Source organism: Elephas maximus, chromosome 13 (assembly GCF_024166365.1).
Source record: "Elephas maximus indicus isolate mEleMax1 chromosome 13, mEleMax1 primary haplotype, whole genome shotgun sequence".
In the NCBI taxonomy this organism is placed as follows: domain Eukaryota; kingdom Metazoa; phylum Chordata; class Mammalia; order Proboscidea; family Elephantidae; genus Elephas; species Elephas maximus.
Window position 1 is genome coordinate 80,027,178 of NC_064831.1, and position 21,316 is coordinate 80,048,493.

The 21,316-nt window shown below is 41.2% G+C and overlaps 1 protein-coding gene across 9 annotated transcripts in view; it reads right to left on the reverse strand.

Annotated features, from left to right (window-relative positions):
- The window catches only part of AGBL1 (AGBL carboxypeptidase 1), a 1,130,253-nt gene that overhangs the window by 1,034,674 nt on the left and 74,263 nt on the right, over positions 1–21,316 (reverse strand). For all 9 annotated transcript variants that reach the window (XM_049905901.1, XM_049905902.1, XM_049905900.1 and 6 more), the window contains one exon: positions 18,396–18,489. In XM_049905901.1, the coding sequence (XP_049761858.1) occupies positions 18,396–18,489 (94 nt within the window). The remainder of the gene's footprint in view (positions 1–18,395; positions 18,490–21,316) is intronic.

The window sequence follows — 21,316 nt, forward strand, 5'->3', positions numbered from 1 at the left end:
GGATAGGAAGACTTAACATAGTAAAAATGTCTATTCTACCAAAAGCCATCTATACATTTAACGCACTTCCGATCCAAATTCCAATGTCATATTTTAAGGGGATAGAGAAACAAATCACCAATTTCATATGGAAGGGAAAGAAGCCCCGGATAAGCAAAGCACTACTGAAAAAGAAGAAGAAAGTGGGAGGCCTCACCTTACCTGACTTCAGGACCTATTATACAGCCACAGTAGTCAAAACAGCCTGGTACTGGTACAACAACAGACACATAGACCAATGGAACAGAATTGAGAACCCAGACATAGATCCATCCACGTATGAGCAGCTGATATTTGACAAAGGACCAGTGTCAATTAACTGGGGAAAAGACAGCCTTTTTAACAAATGGTGCTGGCATAACTGGATATCCATTTGCAAAAAAATGAAACAGGACCCATACCTCACACCATGCACAAAAACTAACTCCAAGTGGATCAAAGACCTAAACATAAAGACTAAAACGATAAAGATCATGGAAGAAAAAATTGGGACAACCCTAGGAGCCCTAATACAAGGTATAAACAGAATACAAAACATTACCAAAAATGATGACGAGAAACCCGATAACTGGGAGCTCCTAAAAATCAAACACCTATGCTCATCTAAAGACTTCACCAAAAGAGTAAAAAGACCACCTACAGATTGGGAAAGAATTTTCAGCTATGACATCTCCGACCAGCGCCTGATCTCTAAAATCAACATGATTCTGTCAAAACTCAACCACAAAAAGACAAACAACCCAATCAAGAAGTGGGCAAAGGATATGAACACACATTTCTCTAAAGAAGATATTCAGGCAGCCAACAGATACATGAGAAAATGCTCTCGATCATTAGCCATTAGAGAAATGCAAATTAAAACTACGATGAGATTCCATCTCACACCAGCAAGGCTGGCATTAATCCAAAAAACACAAAAGAATAAATGTTGGAGAGGCTGTGGAGAGATTGGAACTCTCATACACTGCTGGTGGGAATGTAAAATGGTACAACCACTTTGGAAATCTATCTGGCGTTATCTTAAACAGTTAGAAATAGAACTACCATACAACCCAGAAATCCCACTCCTCGGAATATACCCTAGAGATACAAGAGCCTTCATACAAACAGATATATGCACACCCATGTTTATTGCAGCTCTGTTTACAATAGCAAAAAGTTGGAAGCAACCAAGGTGTCCATCAACGGATGAATGGGTAAATAAATTGTGGTATATTCACACAATGGAATACTACGCATCGATAAAGAACAGTGACGAATCTCTGAAACATTTCATAACATGGAGGAACCTGGAAGGCATTATGCTGAGCGAAATGAGTCAGAGGCAAAAGGACAAATACTGTATAAGACCACTATTATAAGATCTTGAGAAATAGTAAACCTGAGAAGAACACATACTTTTGTGGTTACGAGGGGGGGAGGGAGGGAGGGTGGGAGAGGGTTTTTTATTGATTAATCAGTAGATAAGAACTGCTTTAGGTGAAGGGAAAGACAACACTCAATACATGGAAGGTCAGCTCAATTGGACTGGACCAAAAGCAAAGAAGTTTCCGGGATAAAATGAATGCTTCAAAGCTCAGCGGAGCAAGCGCGGGGGTCTGGGGAACATGGTTTGCGGGGACTTCTAAGTCAATTGGCAAAATAATTCTATTATGAAATCATTCTGCATCCCACTTTGAAATGTGGCGTCTGGGGTCTTAAATGCTAACAAGCAGCCATCTAAGATGCAGCAATTGGTCTCAACCCACCTGGAGCAAAGGAAAATGAAGAACACCAAGCCCACATGACAACTAAGAGCCCAAGAGACAGAAAGGGCCACATGAACCAGAGACCTACATCATCCTGAGACCAGAAGAACTAGTTGGTGCCCGGCCACAATCGATGACTGCCCTGACAGGGAGCTCAGCAGAGGACCCCTGAGGGAGCAGGAGAGCAGTGGGATGCAGACCCCAAATTCTCATGGGAAGACCAAACTTAATGGTCTGACTGAGACTGGAGGAATCCCGGCGGTCATGCTCTCCAGACCTTCTGTTGACACAGGACAGGAACCATCCCTGAAGACAACTCATCAGACATGAAAGGGACTGGTCAGCGGGTGGGAGAGAGACGCTGATGAAGAGTGAGCTAATTATATCAGGTGTACACTTGAGATTGTGTTGGCAACTCTTGTCTGGAGGGGGGATGGGAGGATAGAGAGAGAGGGAAGCCGGCAAAATTGTCAAGAAAGGAGAGACTGAAAGGGCTGACTCAAGACGGGGAGAGTAAGTGGGAGTAGGGAGTGAGATGTATGTAAACTTATATGTGACAGACTGATTGGATTTGTAAACGTTCACTTGAAGCTTAAGAAAAGTTATTATAAAAAAAAAAAAAAAAAAACTACAATGAGATGCCATCTCACCCCAACAAGGCTAGCATTAATCCAAAAAACACAAAATAATAAATGTTGGAGTGGTTGTGGAGAGACTGGAACACAAATACACTGCTGGTGGGAACGTAAAAAAAAAAAAAAAAAAATATTGAATATACCTTGGACGGCCAGGAGAACTAACCAATGTGTCTTGGAAGAACTACAGCCAGAATGCAAGGATGGCAAGACTTTGTCTCACATACTGGACATGTCATCAAGAGGGACCAGTCCCTGGAGAAGAACATCATGCTTGGTAAAGCAGCGGGTCAGTGAAAAAGAAGAAGACCCTCAACAAGGTAGATTGACACAGTAGCTGCAACAATGGGCGAAAATATGACACTGATTGTGAGGATGTCACGGTACCATGTAGTGTTTCATTCCATTGATCATAGGGTTGTTACGAGTCAGAGCCAACTCCATGGCACCTAACAATTGTTTGCCCCACCCAAACCAGTCTGTTTCTTGTTTCCATGTGTTTTCTAATGCTTTTCTCTCTACCAGAAAACTCACCTCGGCTCTGCTGCCTCCATACCACATCCCCAACACGATGGACTAAATCGGTCAAAACTTTTCTTCAGTTGCTTTTTGAATGAATGAATAAACGAATGATCTAATTATCAATGACGATGTTGTTAACTTCAATGTATGCACCTATAGCCAATCAAATAAAATATGTTAGGCTAGACATTACTGCAATTATTTTCCTTTAATTCCATAAAAGTAGTGCCTTATAATTACAGAAAAAATATAGTTAATAATTTACAGTCCTATCACTCAGAAATAACTAGAGTTACTGGTATATTTCTTTAACTATTTCATTGGCACGTTTTCCTCACGCAAAGAGAACACTTTTTTAATCAGATTTACTGAGATATAATTGACATAATAAACTATACATATTTAAAGTGTGCAATTTAGTAAGATTTAACATATATATATATGCCAAAACATCACGACAATGAAGATAATGAACATATCTATAGCCCCCAAAAGTTTCCTCATGCTCCTTTGTAATCCCTCTTTCTCCCCGCTCCAAACTCCTGACTCCATCTGCTTTCTATCATTACAGTTTAGTTTGCATTTTCTAGAATTTCTATAAATGAAATAGTACGTACTTTTTGGTCTGGCTGCTTCCACTTATGGCATAATTATTTTGAGATTTACCCATGTTGCACCAGTGGTCTGTCCCTTTCTATTGCTGAGTAATAGTGCATTGTACAGAAATATGGATGGACACCAGGAAGGTTACCAGTTTGGGTATATTATGAATAAAGTTGCTATGAACATTTATGTACAAGTCTTTGGAGGGTAGATGCTTTCATTTCAATTAGGTAAATTTGATTCCATATAGATAGTTCCTAAAAGAGCACAATGCTAAAAGCAAACATTCTTTACTAGTTAAGTTAAAATGCTATATGGTTTAAAGAAGGCTTCTAGGATATTTTGGGTTTCAGGTTTAAAGATTATCTCAGGGCAAGTTTTGGGGGTTCATCCAGCCTCCATAACTCCAGGAAGTCTACAGTCCATGAGAATTTGAAATTCTCTTCTGTATTCCTCCCTGCTTTTATCTAATCAGGATTCTTCCATAGAATCTTTGACCAAAATGTTCAGTAATGGTAGCCAGGCACCATCTCGTTCTTCCAGTCTCGTGTCAAAGAAAGCAATCGTTGCTGGAGGCAATTGTCCACACATTCCATTTCTTCCTCCTATTCCTGATTCTCCCTCTTCCTCTGTTATTCCAGGCAAATTGAGACCAACTGCTGCACCTTGGATGGCCGCCTGCAAGCTTTTAAGACCCCAGTTGCTATACAACAAAGTAGGGAGTAAAAGAGAAGCACTAAACTCAGCATTAGGACAATTAACTGGGATGTCCCGTGAAACCATGACCCTAAACCTCCAAACCACGAGGTGGTTTGGTTGTACAGCAGCTGCTATTTTTTATGCTGTTGTTGTAAATATATCTACCACACAACATTTGCCAATTCAACTTTTTACGGATGTACAACTTACTGACATCAGTTACATTAATCAGCTATGCAACCCTTTCCCTTAATCAATGGGATTTTTCCATCACCGTAAACTGAACTCAATGCTCCATAAGCTTTGCTTACCTTTTGAACATATGAAATAGAGTCAGATTAATTTTTTAAATGTTCTTGTCTGCTAATTCTAACTATTACCTCATTTCTGGATTGGTTTTAATTGATTGATTTATCTCTTCATTATGGGCAGTATTTTCTGCTCTTTTGTATGCGTGATAATTTTTATTGAATACTAGACATTGTTGGAAACCCTGATGGTTAAGAGCTAGGGCTGCTAACCAGAAGGTCAGCAGCTGGAATCCACCAGGACTCCTTGAAAATTCTATGGGGCAGTTTTACTCTGTCCTAGAGGGTCCCTAAGGGTTGGAATTGACTTGATGGCCATGGTTTTTTGTTTGGTTTTTTTTGTTGTTTTTTTTGGTATTTTAGACGTTGCGACTTGTGCAGAGTCTCTTGTACAAAGATGTATATTTTTGTGTTCCCATAAATATTCTGAGGCTTTGTCCTGGGATGTTGTTAGTTACTTGGAAACAGTTCTATCTTTTCAAATCTTGCTTTTAGCATTTGCTAGGCAGGATAAAGGAGTCATGGTGGCACATTGGTTAAGCTTGGCTGATAACCATAAGGTCAGCAATTGGAACCCACCAGCTACTCCGTGAGAGAAAGATGTTGCAGTCTGCTTCCATAAAGATTTACAGCCTTGGGAACCATATAGGGCATTTCTACTCTGTCCTATCGGGTCACTATGAGTTGGAATCAACTCAACAGCAATGGGTGAGGCAGGATAGGAGCAAGGCTCAGTCTAGTGTTAGCTAATCCTTGGCACTGAGACAAGATCCTTCCGTGTACTGTACCTAGTGCACCATGAACCTTGAGGTCTTCCAGTTCGCTGTGTAGGAACAAACATATTCCTACCCTCTGGGAGTGCCAGGCATTATTCCTTCCATTCCTTTCAGATGGTTCTTTCCCTGGCTTTGAGTAGTTTCCTCATAAGCACGTGCTGATCAATACTGAATACTTGAGTAAGAACCTTTGAAGATCTCTGGAGATCTCTCTCTGAGCATCTCTCTTCTATCCAGAAAAATGTTCTATGAATTCTAGCCATATTGGTCTCTTCAGACTCTCAGCCCTGTCTCTTCAACTCTGTCTTCTGATCTTCTGGAGTCTGGCAGGCTGCACCTGGGCTCCTCCTTTCTGCATGCAACCAGGAAAACTTCTCAAGCCAGTTATTTGGTAAAAATTTAGGGCTCATCTCTTAGGGATCACTGTCCTTTATTGCCTGATACCTAGTATCTTAAAAAATATTGCTTTATGTATTTTATCTATAGTTTGTGCTGTATGGAAAGACAAATCTGGTCCCAGTTTAGCCTGAAGCAGAAGACAGGTACCTACTTTTTACATAGTTGAGATCATATTGAATTTTTAAACTTGATTTCTCTAGTTCACATTATATCATACATTTTTCCCATGGAAAACATTCCCAATCTGTCTTTTGTGTGTTGCTACATAATGTTATGATATATAAATATACAACTTTCACCAAGCATTCCCTATTACTGGGCTTTTATAATATTTCCAATTATAAATAACAGTGTGATTGTTGTTTGTGTGTGCACAAAATTTTATCCACCTTTCTTGTTGATTCAAAAGGTGAAAAATGGGTGTAAAGAATGAGAACTTAAAAAAAAAACTTAATACACATTATCCCATTGTTTTAGGGAATGTTTTATCAATCTACTTTCCCAGCAGACTGTATTAGTGTCCATCTCATTGAATCCCCACCAATAGTAAATATCATCATTTTTCAAAATCTTTACTACTCTGATTTGTGAAATTGGTATTTCAATCTAATTTTTGTTTCTCTGATTATTGGCAAGGTGACTATTTTTATGAGCTTATCGATTTTTCCTATTTCCTCTTTGTGAATTATACACTCCCATTCTTTGTCATCTAGTAAGATATGAGACTTCCAAACCAACCTGGGTAAGCTTCCCTCCCTCACTCCTTTATGATATAATCCAGTCATACATGAACCCACTTTGTGTGTGTGTGTGTGTGTGTGCTTTTTTGTCTTTGTACTTGCTGAAGTATCCGCCTGGAAGGTTTTCCTTTTACAACCTTAACATCTAAGAAACTCTGTACCTGTTTTAGCCTAAAAGTTGCCTTCCCAGTGAAGTCTTCCCATCTCCTGGGTAGACAAAAATCCTCCCCTTTGAACATGTCACCATTATAGCATTGCTCTTATTAGTTTACATGCCAGTGTGATGTATCTCTAAGCTCCTTGAGGACAAGGACTGTGCTTTTTCATCTCATAGTCCATACATCTCTGCTGATAAAAAATGTCCATTAAGTACCTATTAAATAAATAAATGTATGGTCAAAAGGGTGCAATTCAGGCAAACCAAAACAACAATGTTCATTTATTCAACTGGTATTTATTAAATACCTACTATGTGCCACCTGAAAAAAATCCAAACCTAATTTGTAATAATTTACTCCTTTTAAATGGGTACTCCATTGTTCTCTACCCATTTTTTTCTCTTAAGCTCTGCTAAATATAATTAATGATCACATAAAGATCTAATATTAAAATGGCACTATAATTAAACTTAGACAGAAAGCCTCCAATCTGTCCCTATCCTGCAATTTCTGCCTAAATCCCTTAAAAGCAGCTAGTTTTAGATGGTTGTACATCTGTGTAACAGCTTCCTTCTGACCCTTTCCTTCCCAGCTAATTGACTTGGCTTGTTTCTGTTAAACAAAACATCTCCAGGCGCTACGCCAACTCACAGCCCCACAGAAAAAGCAGGGTGTGTTTTCGTCCCCTACTGGCTTTACACGGAAACCCTGGTAGCATAGTGGTTAAGTGCTATAGCTGCTAACCAAAGGGTCGGCAGTTCTAATCCACCAGGTGCTCCTTGAAAACTCTATGGGGCAGTTTTACTCTGTCCTATGGGGTCGCTATGAGTCAGAATCGACTCTACAGCACTGGGTTTGGTTTTTGGTTTTGGACTGGCTTTACAATACATCATGTCTGAAGTGTGGAATTGATACTGGAAGAGTTTGGTCATGACCTATTAGAAATACCAATTTCCTCAAAGGGAAAGGGGAAGATCGCAGAATCCAGGTGTCTTTCCTGACAAGATTCTTTCTGTACCTTCCCCCTACCCTTCAGCCCCCTCCCCCACATATTTTTGGTTGGTTATGGTATATGAGGAGGGTATGATTTACAGTAAGATGCAAACATTTGTCAAAATGGAAATGAAGTCTCTGGAGAGGACCTTCACAAGGAGTGGAGGTGCAAATAGGGCTACCCCTAACATACGCAGAACCCAAGAAGTAATTTTTTCAGAGCCCCTGTCTATGTAAACAATTTGATGCACCCCAAATCAGCACATCAGCACAATCCTGACTGCCCCGTGTCATCCTAAGGAAGAAATACCATACCAGCTAGCAGGAGGGATCTGCTTGCCAGGTTGCTCTCCTTGCATGAGGATTGACCACAGAACCCCAGGACAACCTCATTGGGACTCACTCTAGAGCTCCTCCTCCTCAAGGAATCTGGCCTACCCCCTCTCCCAGGATGGGAGGGAACCAGAGTCCACCCCAAAGGGGAGAATCAGGGACCAGAGTCCACACTTGTCTCAGCCTGGGCTCAGAAAGCCCCATCTGGATGGCACTGCCAGTCCCCCAGCCCATCCCAGGTACCAGAGGGGTACTGCATGGACTGAATTGTGTCCCCAAAAAACATCTGTCAACCTGGCTAGGTCATGATTCCCTTGTATGATTGTATGATTTTCTACCATTTCATCTTCTGGTCAGATTTCCCTATATGTTGTAAATCCTATTACTATGATATAATAAGGTGGATTTAAAAAAAACAGAAAAATTAGCGGCAGTTATATTGATGAAGTCCACAAGATTAGGTAGTGTCTTAAGCCAATCTCTTTTGAGATATAAAAGAGAGAAGTGAGCAGAGAGATGCGGGAACCTCATACCACCAAGAAAGCGGTGCCGGGAGCAGAGTGCATCCTTTGGACTCGAGGTTCCGGCACTGAGATGCTCCCAGACCAAGAGAAGACTGATGACAAGGACCTTTCTCCAGAGCTGACAGAGAACGAAGGCCTTCCCCTGGAGTTGATGCCCTGAATTTGGACTTTTATAGCCTACTAGACAGTGAGAGAATAAATTTCTCTTTGTTTAAGCATCCACTTGTGGTATTCCTGTTGTAGCAGCACTAGATGACTAAGACAGGTACTTTATACATTTCAAGGAAGGCTCTTAAAATCGAGAGACCTCATGAGGTATAGTGCCCAGAGCAGAGGCCCTGATTTCTCAGCTCTGAGGGAAGTTATGCGTACAGGCATTATAGGAACATATCCACAGAACAGGAAGCTGGCTGATTTCACAAGCCCAACACTGGGTCAGAATGTAGGGCCTTTGTTATGGATTGAATTGTGTTCTTCAAAATACATTTTGGAATCTTAACTCCTGTACCTATGGATGTAATGTAATATAATCATCTTCCATTACGCAATCTGTTATGTTAATAAGACCATTCATAATGCAATCTAATGTTATGTTAATAAGACCATGCCAGTATAGAGTATGTCTAAAACCTAATCAATTCTGAGCTATTAAAAAAAAAAAAACAGATTACACATGGAGGCAAGCACATATTGGGGAAGTATCCTCCTCAAGCCAAAGAGCCAAGGAAACCCCAGGCTACTGACAAGGAAGAACTGACACAGCCAAGACCCTGATTTGGACTTTTAGACTCCAGAACTGTAAGAAAATAACTTTTTGTATTTTAAAGCCACCCATTTGTGGTATTTCTGTTGCAGCAGCACCAGGAAACTAAGTCAACCTTCCCATCACATTGCATTATTATCGCTGACATTAACTGTCAGCAACTTGAGGACAGGATCCACCTTCTGTTGTTCACAAATCCAATGCCTCGCACTGAGCCTGGCACATAGAATGTTGTCAAATAAATGTTAGAAGTTCTAGTTCACTGCATTTTTATTTTTATTTGGTGGCAGAACATCTTAGAGTAGTAAAAAGTACCTTGAAACTGGAGTAGAGCCTTGGTTAGGCCTCTCAGGGTTTCAGTGACCTCATATTTAAGATGAAGGAGTCGGACCAACAGCTTCCTAAAGACCTTCCAGCTTGAGATTCCATGACTTGAATATCTATGACTGGTCATAATCAGGGAGAGGTCACTGGCTTCTCAAGAAGATGAAAAGGATTTAAACTTTTAAACCTAGGTTTAATACATGTAGGAAACTTCATTCCACCATCAGCTACAGGCTTGGAGTCAGATTGCAGATGTGCTAATCACTCTGTCAGTAAGTTGAACCTATGCTGCATACCCCCAAAATCAGTACTGGTGAATACTGAAAAAAATTTTTTTGTTCCTGTTCCAAGATATTTGAGTCCAAGTGCTCTGGAGCACACAGCTTCTGAGCCCCCAATGTAAGCTTGTGCCCCAGAGACCACAGAGTTTATGTTGAATGAAAAGCAGCAGAAATTGCAAAGCCATTAAGGGTGGGAAGGGGATTGGGATGAAAACCCAAGGAGGAATTCAGTAGCTATTTTGAGAAACAGAAAAATCTGGTTCTTGTAACTTGGATTCCCATTTTCTTAGTGACAAGAATAACTGTGAGTCACACAATCCCTCATGATCTCAGGGAACCCATTAGCTTTTGTTGAGTCTCCACTCATCTATCTACCCAGAAACATTATCAGATAAAGTGGAATGGTGTGACGGTTGGAGAAAGCCCAGAAAGCCTGGCTTTGGGGAAAGACAGTGATTTGAGGGGAGATAGAGGGGAAGCAGGACATTTTTCCCAGCTCATAAATTGAAAATGAAATCACCATAAAGAGCTACCAAGGAAGCATTGCCCAGTAATCCTGCACTCAGGCAGAGCTCAAATGCCAGAGATGCCCTGAGACTGGGCCTTTGAAGGGAGAAGACGGCTTAACACCATTCTAAGCACAGGGAGCTATGGGGACAGACTAAGCTGAAGAATTTGCTTGTGAGGCTGGTTGAAGATCCAACGCATCCATCTCCTCTTGCCACGGTGTTCAAGCCCAGGTGCTCTGAACCTCACAGCCCGGTAACAGCCTATGCCCCAGGCACCCCTGAGCCTGAAGAGTATAAATTATAGCATGAGGTCCCTGATGAAAACCTGAGAGGAGACTGAAGGGGTGAAAATATCAAAGGTGTTGATTTCCGTGGTGGTGAGATCATCATGGTCCTGAACAACATACTTTCTGACCTCCCAGGTTCTTGGGGAAGCTCAGAGAAAATGAAGGTGATGTGTCTGCTGAAGGATGAAGAAAGCATCTCAGTCCGTGGGAGACCCTGCGTCTTATTTTCCAAACTATGGCTGCAATGATTAGGGGGTGCAACAGGCTCAAGGGTTAGCTTCTAAGATATAAGGCAAGGCAAACCATGAGAGTTTAAAGTCCCAGGAGATACACTGAGGATGCCAATTGATAACCCATCTTCAAAGATTGGGCTAAATATTAAGTAGTGAGGATCCAGTGGGATCAGAGGAGATGCGGCCATATTTTGGAAAAGGTCAAGTGGACGACCAGTGGAAACAGACATTATTGTTACCAGAACCCTCAGGCCCATCCTGGAAATGAGGAAACAAGGGGACAGCTACTAGCAGGAGGTGTTGAGACATAGAATGAACACGAGCTTTTCTAAGGTCACAAGATGAGTCAGTCACAGACAAGCAATCTGTCTTTGTCCTAATAAATTTTTCTACTTAATGAGTTTGGACAGCTGAAAGACAGCTTTGGTGCAGGTAAACAAATTTGTCCACGGTACAGCAAACTAGCACACTCTGACCCAGTGTCACTTTCCCCTTCTTATCTCTGTGTAAAGCTTCCCCAGATATCCTAAATCCCTAGCTGATTGCATCATCAGACCAAACACTGGAAGTCTATGTCAAATATTAGGCAAAGCTTAAATGTGAATGTGCCCCCCATGTGCCCTCAAATTCAGATCTTTCCCTTCTGCTGGTCTCTGTCAGTTCCCCAGACTACTGTAAGAAACAAAAGACTCCAAATTTTTCTTTCCCTGAGTGAGACTTTGTTCCCCTTCAAGATGGCGGTTATGCTCACTCACTTAGTATGAGAAGTATAGAAGGCACCTAAGTCCCTTATGCAAATAGGTTTTTGGTAGGCTTGCCATATCATTTTCTAGGCATGTTTAGACATGGTGGAAACTCACATGCAGAAACAGCTCGGGATCAAGGGAGAATAAGATAGTAAATATGAAATGTCTAGCATAGTACACACCCAGTAAATACTGGCTTTTATTCATCATTAGATAGGCAATTCACAAAAAAAAAAGAAAGAAAATTAAAGTATTTATTTTGAATTAGGTTAAGAACCTACCATACTCCAGGCACTTGGCTAGACCCTAGGAAGAACAGAAGGATAAGTATAATTTTATTTCTACCCTCAGAACAGAGGGCATTGGTGGCTCAGTGGTGGAATTTTTGCCTCAGGCAGGAGAACTGGGTTTGATTCCTGGCCAGTGGACCTCAAGTGCAGCCACCACCCATCTATCAGTGGAGGCTTGTGTACACCTGTGATGCTGAACAAGGAGCCCTGATGGTGCTGTGGTTAAGCACTCAGCTGCTAATGTAAAGGTCAGTGGTTTGAACCCACCAGCCATTCAGCAGGAGAAGGATGTGGCAGTCTGCCTACATAAAGATTACAGCCTCGGAAACCCTGTGGGGCAGTTTTACCCTATCCTACAAGGCAGCTATGAGTCAGAATCAATTAGACTGCAACAGAAATGACGTTGATTAGATTTCAGGGGAGCTTCCAGACTAAGACAACTAGAAGGAAAGGCCTGGTGATCTACTTCCAAAAATCAGCCAGTGAAAACCCTATAAATCACAACAGTCCAATTCTTAACCTGTCAGGGAGTGGCGCAGAACTGAGTAGCATTTTGTTCCATTGTGCATGGGGTTGTCATGAGCCAGGGGCCGACTCAACAGCAGGTAAGAACAACCCTTAAGAAGTTAAGAATTTAGAGAGGAGAGAAGATATGCAGGCCAACAGGGAGTTAAATGTGATGCATGTTTAAAGAAGGTATGAAGAACATCCTGTAGAGGAGTTGAGAAGAGATGACTTCTTTGTTTTAGTATCCATTGAAAAATGAGACGAGGCAGGTAGCATGAGGTGGGGCCTGAAGAATGGGTAGAAGTTCTACAGCTCAATAAGACAGAGAAGCCATTCCAAAGGAAGGAAAACACCTGAGCCAAGACCTGGGGCAGGATAGGGCATGCCACATTCAGGGATGGTTAGCTGGAAAGAGAAATGAGAAGAAGAATGAAATATAAGGCTGGAAAGGGAGGTTGAGGCACATTCTTGATTGCTTTGAAGTCAGAGTAGATCCTTTAGAGGCTACAGCATCATTCCAAGTCTGACAACAACTGTTCAGACTAGGGTGGTGGTCATGAGGAGCAAAAGGAGTGGAACAGGTGCACCAATACAAGTGCACAGCGGTAAAACTGTGACCACATGGGGGTATTTGGGGAGTGAGAGAGGCTGTAACAGCCACATCTCCTGGGGATGAGAGCAGGCACAAAGCTACAGAGGGTTAGGGACATTGCTCCGCATGCACCTTCTCTCTCAAAGGCATGTGGTTGATGCTTCTTTCATAAATCTTGCCCTGAGTATGATCTGAAGACAGGGCTTCAGCAGAGGACAGCTGCAAAACTAATTTTAGGTTTGTGCTAGAGAAGTAGGGCAGGCTTAATCTCCGCAGGAGAGAGGAGTCATAGTATACAACACTGGGCATCTGCTCATACAAAGACATCCCAGAATAACTCTCCCATAGCTTGTTAGCATTGGAGGATGATATCCAGTAGGGCTATTCAGGTCCCCTGGCATGTTACCACCTCATCTCCTTCCTGGAAGACCACTTCGAGCCACAGGGTTTGGCATCTAAATAGAGCTGAGGAGAATTCACTTGGGTGCTTCTTGGTTACTATTTTGGGGGTGGATTTCATGGGAGAAGGTGGCTATTGGCAGAAAGTTCTAATCTCTGTGTTCTTACCTAACCTCTGCTGGCTTATCCAAAATGGGCGGCCACTTATCCAATAATATTTGTATTCATAGAATTAACGATATCATAGCACTTCATAGTTTACAAGCCTAGAAGGTCGGACTGGACATTCGCATTTGGGAAACGCCAAAACTTCAGCCAACTTTAACCGCCTTTAGGTTACATGACTCGCCAAGGAAACAGGAAGGAGGCTTCTGATTTCAACATTTTTACCCTTAACCTTGTTGTTGAGGAGGGGGACGGAGGGAGGTGGAAAACAAGATAGCTTCAGGAAAAAGAATTCAAAAGCTTAGGGAACAGACATTTAGCCCTCGAGAGAATGTAGCCATTCAATGGAAAAGTAAGACTCCCCTATCATTAAGGAAGTTGTTCCATGAGTAAGAGCCATTTAGACAGTAACAGGAACTTAAACAAACTTTAACTGCTTATGATCGTCTTACATACGGTGGTGTTAGAAATAAAATGCTAGAAGTAGACGTATAAGATAACACAGTGGTGGTTTAGGAACTAAGGTTCACGCACCAAAAAAAAAAAAAAAAAAGGTTCACGCACAGGCAGCGTTTAAATCCCAGCTCTTTCACTTAAATCCCAGTAGGTTACTTAACTTCTTTCAGCTTCAATGTTTTTCCTGCAAAATTAGAGCAGTTAAAGCGCCTGCTTCCTAGAGTTGAGGAGAGAACCGAATGAGATAATGCATGCTAAGAACTTAGCACTGTGCGGGGCAGATCATAAAGGCCTAGCAATGACAGCTGTGAATGGTTGGTGATAAATCCTCTTCTCTGTGGAGGTTTGGTTTTAATTTGGCATTGGCTAAAAAAGGGGAATCACCTTGCTCAAAATGTACAGAACAGGCCAGAAATGCAGAACTAGGCCTCAGGTCCCTGAAAAGTTCCCTTTAGTCACTAGAAACACCTTATTTCCTTACCCCCCAGCCCTCAGCTTTTCCTTCCCTTGCCGTCTTCCTCCATTCCCAACCCATTCATTCCTGGTGTTACTTTTTCATTTTCCTGTGGTGCCTGCATTCAGCTCCCTTTACTGAAGGAAAAGAAAGCAAGACAAATAGCTACTAGGTAGTATGATTCTCTGAGAAGGAGGTTCCTACGCTTTGCTGTCTGCTCTACCTTGCCCCCAAGCCTGATGAGAGAGAGAATAAAAGCTATCAAGACCCCAGAAGAGAGGGGCCTCGTGCCTTGATTTCCAAGGTTATCCAGAAGAATCACAAGCATCTTCCAGAAGCCCTCCAAACAACATGGCACTCAGATAGCAAAGCAGAGATGACGGCATGAGGCTCCCGTGTGGTGTGGATGGGCCCAGCAGGCTTGCTCATGGATTTCCATATGCACGTAGTCCCAAATTTATGATATATTCGTGTTACAACAAACCTTACTTATGACCACTGTTTTGGGTTTTGTTTTGTTTTTATTGTACATCTTATCATTAGTAATAAATACTATTTACAATGTTGCTTGTAATTTGCTGACATTATCATTCTCAGATGGTCACTTGCAGATGTTCAGTGTTGTGATTTACTGTTCAAAACACTGCCCCATAGCAGGCTATGGCCTGGTCTACAGTGAAGTCTGCATTGGTGTCTGTGTAGGGAGCCGTAAAGGACAGAAAGTTGGGCAACGTTAAACTCTAACAACATAAGACAATTGAAGTGAGCATGTGTCCAACAGCCCTTATGGCTCCTACTTCATTGTTACGACACTGACTGCTGACTTCATTGTAATATTTTTCAGCATATTCAGAACATTGCCTCTTCCTGAAAGAAAGTTACAGTAAAATGCATGCAGGGAATTTGAGGAAAAATTGTTGAGTTATGTGAACACGCACCAAGCATTTGATCAGGATAATACGATGGAAGAGATTGGTGGACAAATCATCCATATAGCAAGAACGCTGAACTTAGAACTTGGTATTGCCGACGTGCAACAGCTCATAGATCACAAAGAAGGGGAACTCACAGATCAGGGCCTAATTTTGAAGAAGAAAGGAATGCCGAAGAGGAAAGAAAAGATGAGGAAAAGGAAGGAGAGAAGTTGTCAAAAAAATTTACAGTGAAAGATTAGCTGAAGTTTTTTTTCTAAACTAAATCAGGGGCTTCAGTTGCTTGAAAACACGGACCCAAACACTGATTACTTTGCTAAAGTCAACGGGCAGATTGGGGAAGCAGTGAGATGTTACCGTGAAATATATGAAGAAAAAAAGAAAAGGACCATACAGACAACTCTCACTCATTTCCTGACTAAAAACGCTATCCCCGTTCCCAGGGATTACCCAGATGATCCAGAACCTTCCACAAGTGGAGTTATTACCACAGCTGACAAAGTGCCAATGCTGTCCACCTCTTCTTCATCGTCAGGGTACATTTTTATAATTTGTGTGTTTTTCTATGTATGCATGAATTAAGATCTGAGTCAGAATTGAACGGATGACAATGGGTTTGGTTTGGGTTTTGTTTTGTTTTGTTTTTTGCTTTATGTATTAAGATAGATCTCTAAGTTTGTGTGTAATTTTTCCAAACCCCAAAGACAAATAAAGATCAAATTTATAAAAACACTGATAATAAAAGGCAATAATAATGAAAACTTAAAAAAATAAGAAGTACGGGTAGTCCCTGACTTATGACGGGGTTCCGTTCTGACAACTCCATCTTAAGTTGATTCTGATGTAAGTCGAATACAAGGCAATAATGAAACCAAAAAAAAAAAAAAAGTTATTTGACTTACCAAGAATTGACTTAAAATGGAGTCATCAGAATGGAACCCGGTTGTAAGTCAGGGCCAACCTGCAATGTGGGGAAAGCAGCCAGAAGTTCCTGAGCTGCTGAATGGATGAACAGAGACGGCATCAGATTAGAAAGGACATTGTGGATAGGACGAAAATATAAAGTTCTTGGATTCTGTGACCAAAAAACATGTTGAGACTTCACACATCAGCAGCAAAGGTCTACAAACAATGGTATGGATCAGACAAGACTAATGACATGTCAGAATGGACACAGGATGACCAACGGCACGCTGCACTCTTCCATCAATACACGGGCTCTGCCATAAGCTTCTTGGAACTTTGATGCAGCCCCAGGAAGAAAAAGAGAGGAATAAAAACCACGAACGGACCAAAGAATTGCTAATTTGACTTAGATTCCCTGTAAGACAGCACTGATTTATATTTTTGTCATCTGACATAAATGGAGGTTTAAGACAGAAATAAAGTATAATTAGTGGGCAGTAGTAGAATTCTCACCAAATACGCAGGAAACCCAAGGTTTGATTCCCAGCCAGCATAGCTCATGAGCAGACACTACCCATCTGTCAGTGCTATGATGCTGAACAGGGTTCAGCAGAGCTTCCAGACTAAGACAACTAGAAAGAAAGGCCTGGAAATCTACTTCAGAAAATCAGCCAGTGAAAACCCTATGCATCACTATGGTCCGATCACATTGTACATGGGATCACCATGAGTCAGTGGCCAACTCAAAGGCAGCTAAAGCAAAGTATAATTATAGAAAACTAAGGAAAAAAAATTTTTGCCTCTGAGTCTGTGACTCTGAAGTTTTATACCTACTAGATGAGGATGCCTTGGTAAAATTTAGCTGGATTCCAATTTGCAGTACATTTGCACTCCAGAGGAGAGTTTTCCAAAATGAAATACATAGAACATTGATTTTCCAAAAAGATGATGCTCAAAAAAAAAAAAACAATAGTTCCCTGGCCAAATCAGTTTCAGAGTAAGTTATAATACATATACCCATCTTAGATAGTCTCAGTATGTGTTGGGCTTACAAAGGCTCTGAGAAGTCTTATGGTGGAGACCTATCTAACTTTAATCCAGTGCTTCCCAATTTATATAATGAGGAAACTTCATTTTGTTTTGTTTTTTAACTGAGATGGAAAGTATTTCACTCCAGGAAATGCCGGTGTAGAGAGCTGAAGGTGAGAATGGATGATAATGATATTACTGCAGCGACCCAAGAGAAAAATAATCAGGTGGAACATGAGTCTAAGATTGATCCCGGGATGCAGAAAATATCATGGCTGGGCATGGAAATGCTACTTGCCAAATGAGCCCATATATCTTAGAAATTGGCTGAATTTCTTCTAATATTCTTTCAAGGTCCTTGCTGAGTCACTCCCATAAATGATGGATCTTAATGGTTCCGAATATCTCTAAAGCCTTCATGTCTGACCATCTACCTTTTTAACTCTGTGATTCACTCCACGCCAGCCAGCAGAGACAGAGTGAATAGGCCAAGTTTCATTTTCTAATCTTAAAAAGATATCTCAAGACTAGCACAAAACCATGATGGACTATTATAAGGCCCAGATCTCATATCAGAAATTTAACTGGCTGACTCTTTAGAGGCCCTGAGGTGCATCACCTTTCCTATCATTTCTGCACTGTGTTTTGAGGACTATACTAACTTATGGTAGATGTGCTGTGAGTAAAAATGATACCTAAAGTCTTCAGAAAGAAACATGAGTTTTTCAGTTTGAAAAATCTTGACTCAAATCCCAACTTTTCCATTTCCTAGCACTGTGACCTTGGGTAAGGCTCTCTCCACATTTTAGCTTTCTCATCTGAAAATGAGGATAATAATATACCCACTCAGGGTTGGTGTGATCAGAGGAATGATATTTTGTGGGGAGGGTTGCAAGTAGAGAGGAGATAAAGTCATTGTACTGTATCTTCAAGGAGGAAGTCATCACTAAACTGAACTGGAATCACCAAGAGGATCTATATGGGGCTGTCTCCATCTCTACGTTTATTACAAAGACAGAAAAAGTACCATGAATGTTCTCTGTACCTGATTATTCGAGTGTGCTTCCGGGAATAAGGAGTGATGACCTTGAAAAGCAGTTCCATTGCTCCATTAATCCCCAGCATGGCTCCTGTGGTGACTGAGAAAGAGAAAGGCACAGTAGTTATTGGGTCACCTAAACCAAGCTCTGATTTTAGCACTTGAGAGTAGGCCTAAAGGGGCAGGGAGGTCCGTCATCTTTCACATTAAAGGCAACTCATATGTAAGGAAACTGTGTGGTTTTTTCACTCCTGGCTGGGAAGTGAAGATCACCTGAAAGGCATAGTCACATTATGTTCTCAAAGTGGGCCCAAGCCATGAAAGATACACTTTTAAAATTTTCCAATGGCCTACTGCACTTTTCCATTGTATTCTTAGGCAGAATAGGCAGGACAATCGCTGAGCAGAAGACTTTTCTCTAAGTAGAACTTTGGGTTTGTGGCAATGATTTCATTTCAAACTGTGCCTGTTTTACTTACCACCAACTTCCCATATGATACATACCAGCATGCAAGCATGCATACACACACACACAGTGGCAATATCTGACAAAATACTTTCTTAGATGTGTTCTACCATTTGGAAAACTTCACAAAGAAGAAATTTTACAAGTGGATGGGTTAGGTTCAGTACAACTTGAACTGACTTTTTTGAAACTTTAAAGGGCAATTTTATAAACAAGATACCTCCATCTCTTTTCCGTTGAGTTCCAAGTTTCCCTATAATTTTTGTACTTGGATCACCCATGACTGAAATAATGACTCATCTATTACAATGTCAAAGGAATAATTAATTCTTCCTGCTCCAAAGTTACTGTTGTTGCTGTTGTCATTGTTGTTGTTAGGTGCTGTCAAGTTGGTTCTGACTCATAGCAACCCCATGTACAACAGAATGAAACACTGCCCGGTCCTGCATCACCCTCAAAATCACTGCTATGTTTGAGCCTACTGTTACAGCCATGGTGTCAATCCATCTTGTTGAGGGTGTTCCGCTTTTTGGCTGACTCTCTAATTTACCAAGTATGATGTCCTTTTCCAGGCACTTGTCTCTCTTGATAACATGTCCAAACACTTCTAAGGGGCATTCTGGCTGTAGTTCTCCCAAGACAGATATTTTCATTCTTCTGGAAGTCCATGTCATATCTATATTCTTTGCCAACACCATAATTCAAAGGCATCAGTTCTTCTTCAGTGTTCCGTATTCATTGTCTACCTTTCCCATGCATATCAGGTGATTGAAAACACCATGGCTTGGGTAAGGTGCACCTCAGTTCTCAAAGTGACGTCTTTGCTTTTTAACATTTTAAAGAGGTTCTTTGTAGCAGATTTGTCCAATGCAATGCACCATTTGATTTCTTGACTGCTGCTTCTATAGGTGTTGATTATGGATCCAAGTAAAATGAAATCCTTGACAACTTCAGTAATTCTCCAATATCCCAACACTCCATTCCATCCAGTTCACTTTAGGAAGAGTTTTGGTCATGTCAAAAGACAATGAGGATTTTAAAACTCTCTGTACTTTCTGCACAATTTTTTCTGTGAACCTAAAACTCCTATTAAAAAAAAAAAGTCTATTTTTAAAAAAGAAGACAATAAGGAACCCACAGGAACACAAAATGAAGCCTCTCTAGCAGGGAGCAAAATTTTCAGAAAGAGAAGGAAAGGTCAAAATTATCTTCAAAGGTGTAAGTCTCTTCTCTCTTTCTTCTACTGCATTGATGTACTAAGACAGAGTCTAGAAATGCCTTGTGCTTTGGGACAGCCTTGTTCGTGAAGTGGGAACAAGAGGCAGATGGAGAAGCAAAGACTGAGAAACAGGGGTGACTTATACTGGCTTGATCCAAACCTTTGAAAAGGTGGGTAAATGCAAATCTGGAGGCTCTTATACAGTTCATCCCAGTACAGGCCGCTACCTAGAGACAGGGGCTGATGTTTGACATTTCAAACAGTGCATGTTCTTGGAACATCCCCTCTGCATATGTCCCTTCTGAGGCTAGTGCAGGTAGTAAATGCCTGGATCAAAATTCAGGGATTTGGCATCCTAGTGCTGGCCATCAATCTTCCACTCTCATGGTTACTAACTCAGTCTTTACTTCTAAATTGAGAGCAAATGCTGAAGCAAACTCTTGACAAATAATTCAGCAAAATTCTGGTATTAAATACAGTTAAGAAGGGGGTGATTTTAGGAATACTGATTCTAACATGGAAAACTTTACACTTGAAATTGGGGAGGATAACAATAAGAAATCCTCACTGAGTTCATACGGGCTGGATGCCTGCCCAAGATTGGGTCTCTGGCAGCTCTTTAAGCATCCCCATTGGCCATCTAAAAGCTGGCTGTCACAGACCCATTGCAGTTGCAGCCAAGTCCTTCTGCAGATAGGAATGGTTGGAATGTTTGCCGGAACATTCAACAGGGCTAACAATTTAGCAAAGAGACAGCAATCCACAGGCTTCTTGAATTCTGCTTGCCTCTCATCAGTAAAGCCAATGTATAGAGAGTGACAGTATAATTTCTAAATATGTTATGAAACAGTTGGTACAATAAACACAACCTTAGAATATGAGCCAAATGGCTACTTCCTCACACCCGCAGACAAATCCCAGCATTTTTCAGGGCTCCATCCAGAGTGAAGGAATTTTTTTTTTTCCTAATCTCTATAACTATTATTTATAATAAGGAAGCGTGTTATTCAGCCTAACTATTCCTTAGGAAACACAAATGAGATACTCGAGTCTTGTCCTGCTGGCAAGCTCCACACCAGGGTGGCACACATTCTGGCAACTCACAAATGAGCATTGTCCTTTACACAGAGCCACAGCTTTTCACCCAGCTTCCTTTATTACAGATGGGTTTGTATAGATCCCTTTAGGCTTTCCCAAACACACTCTGACTTTCTGGTCAATATGTATAAATGGGTGAGCTGT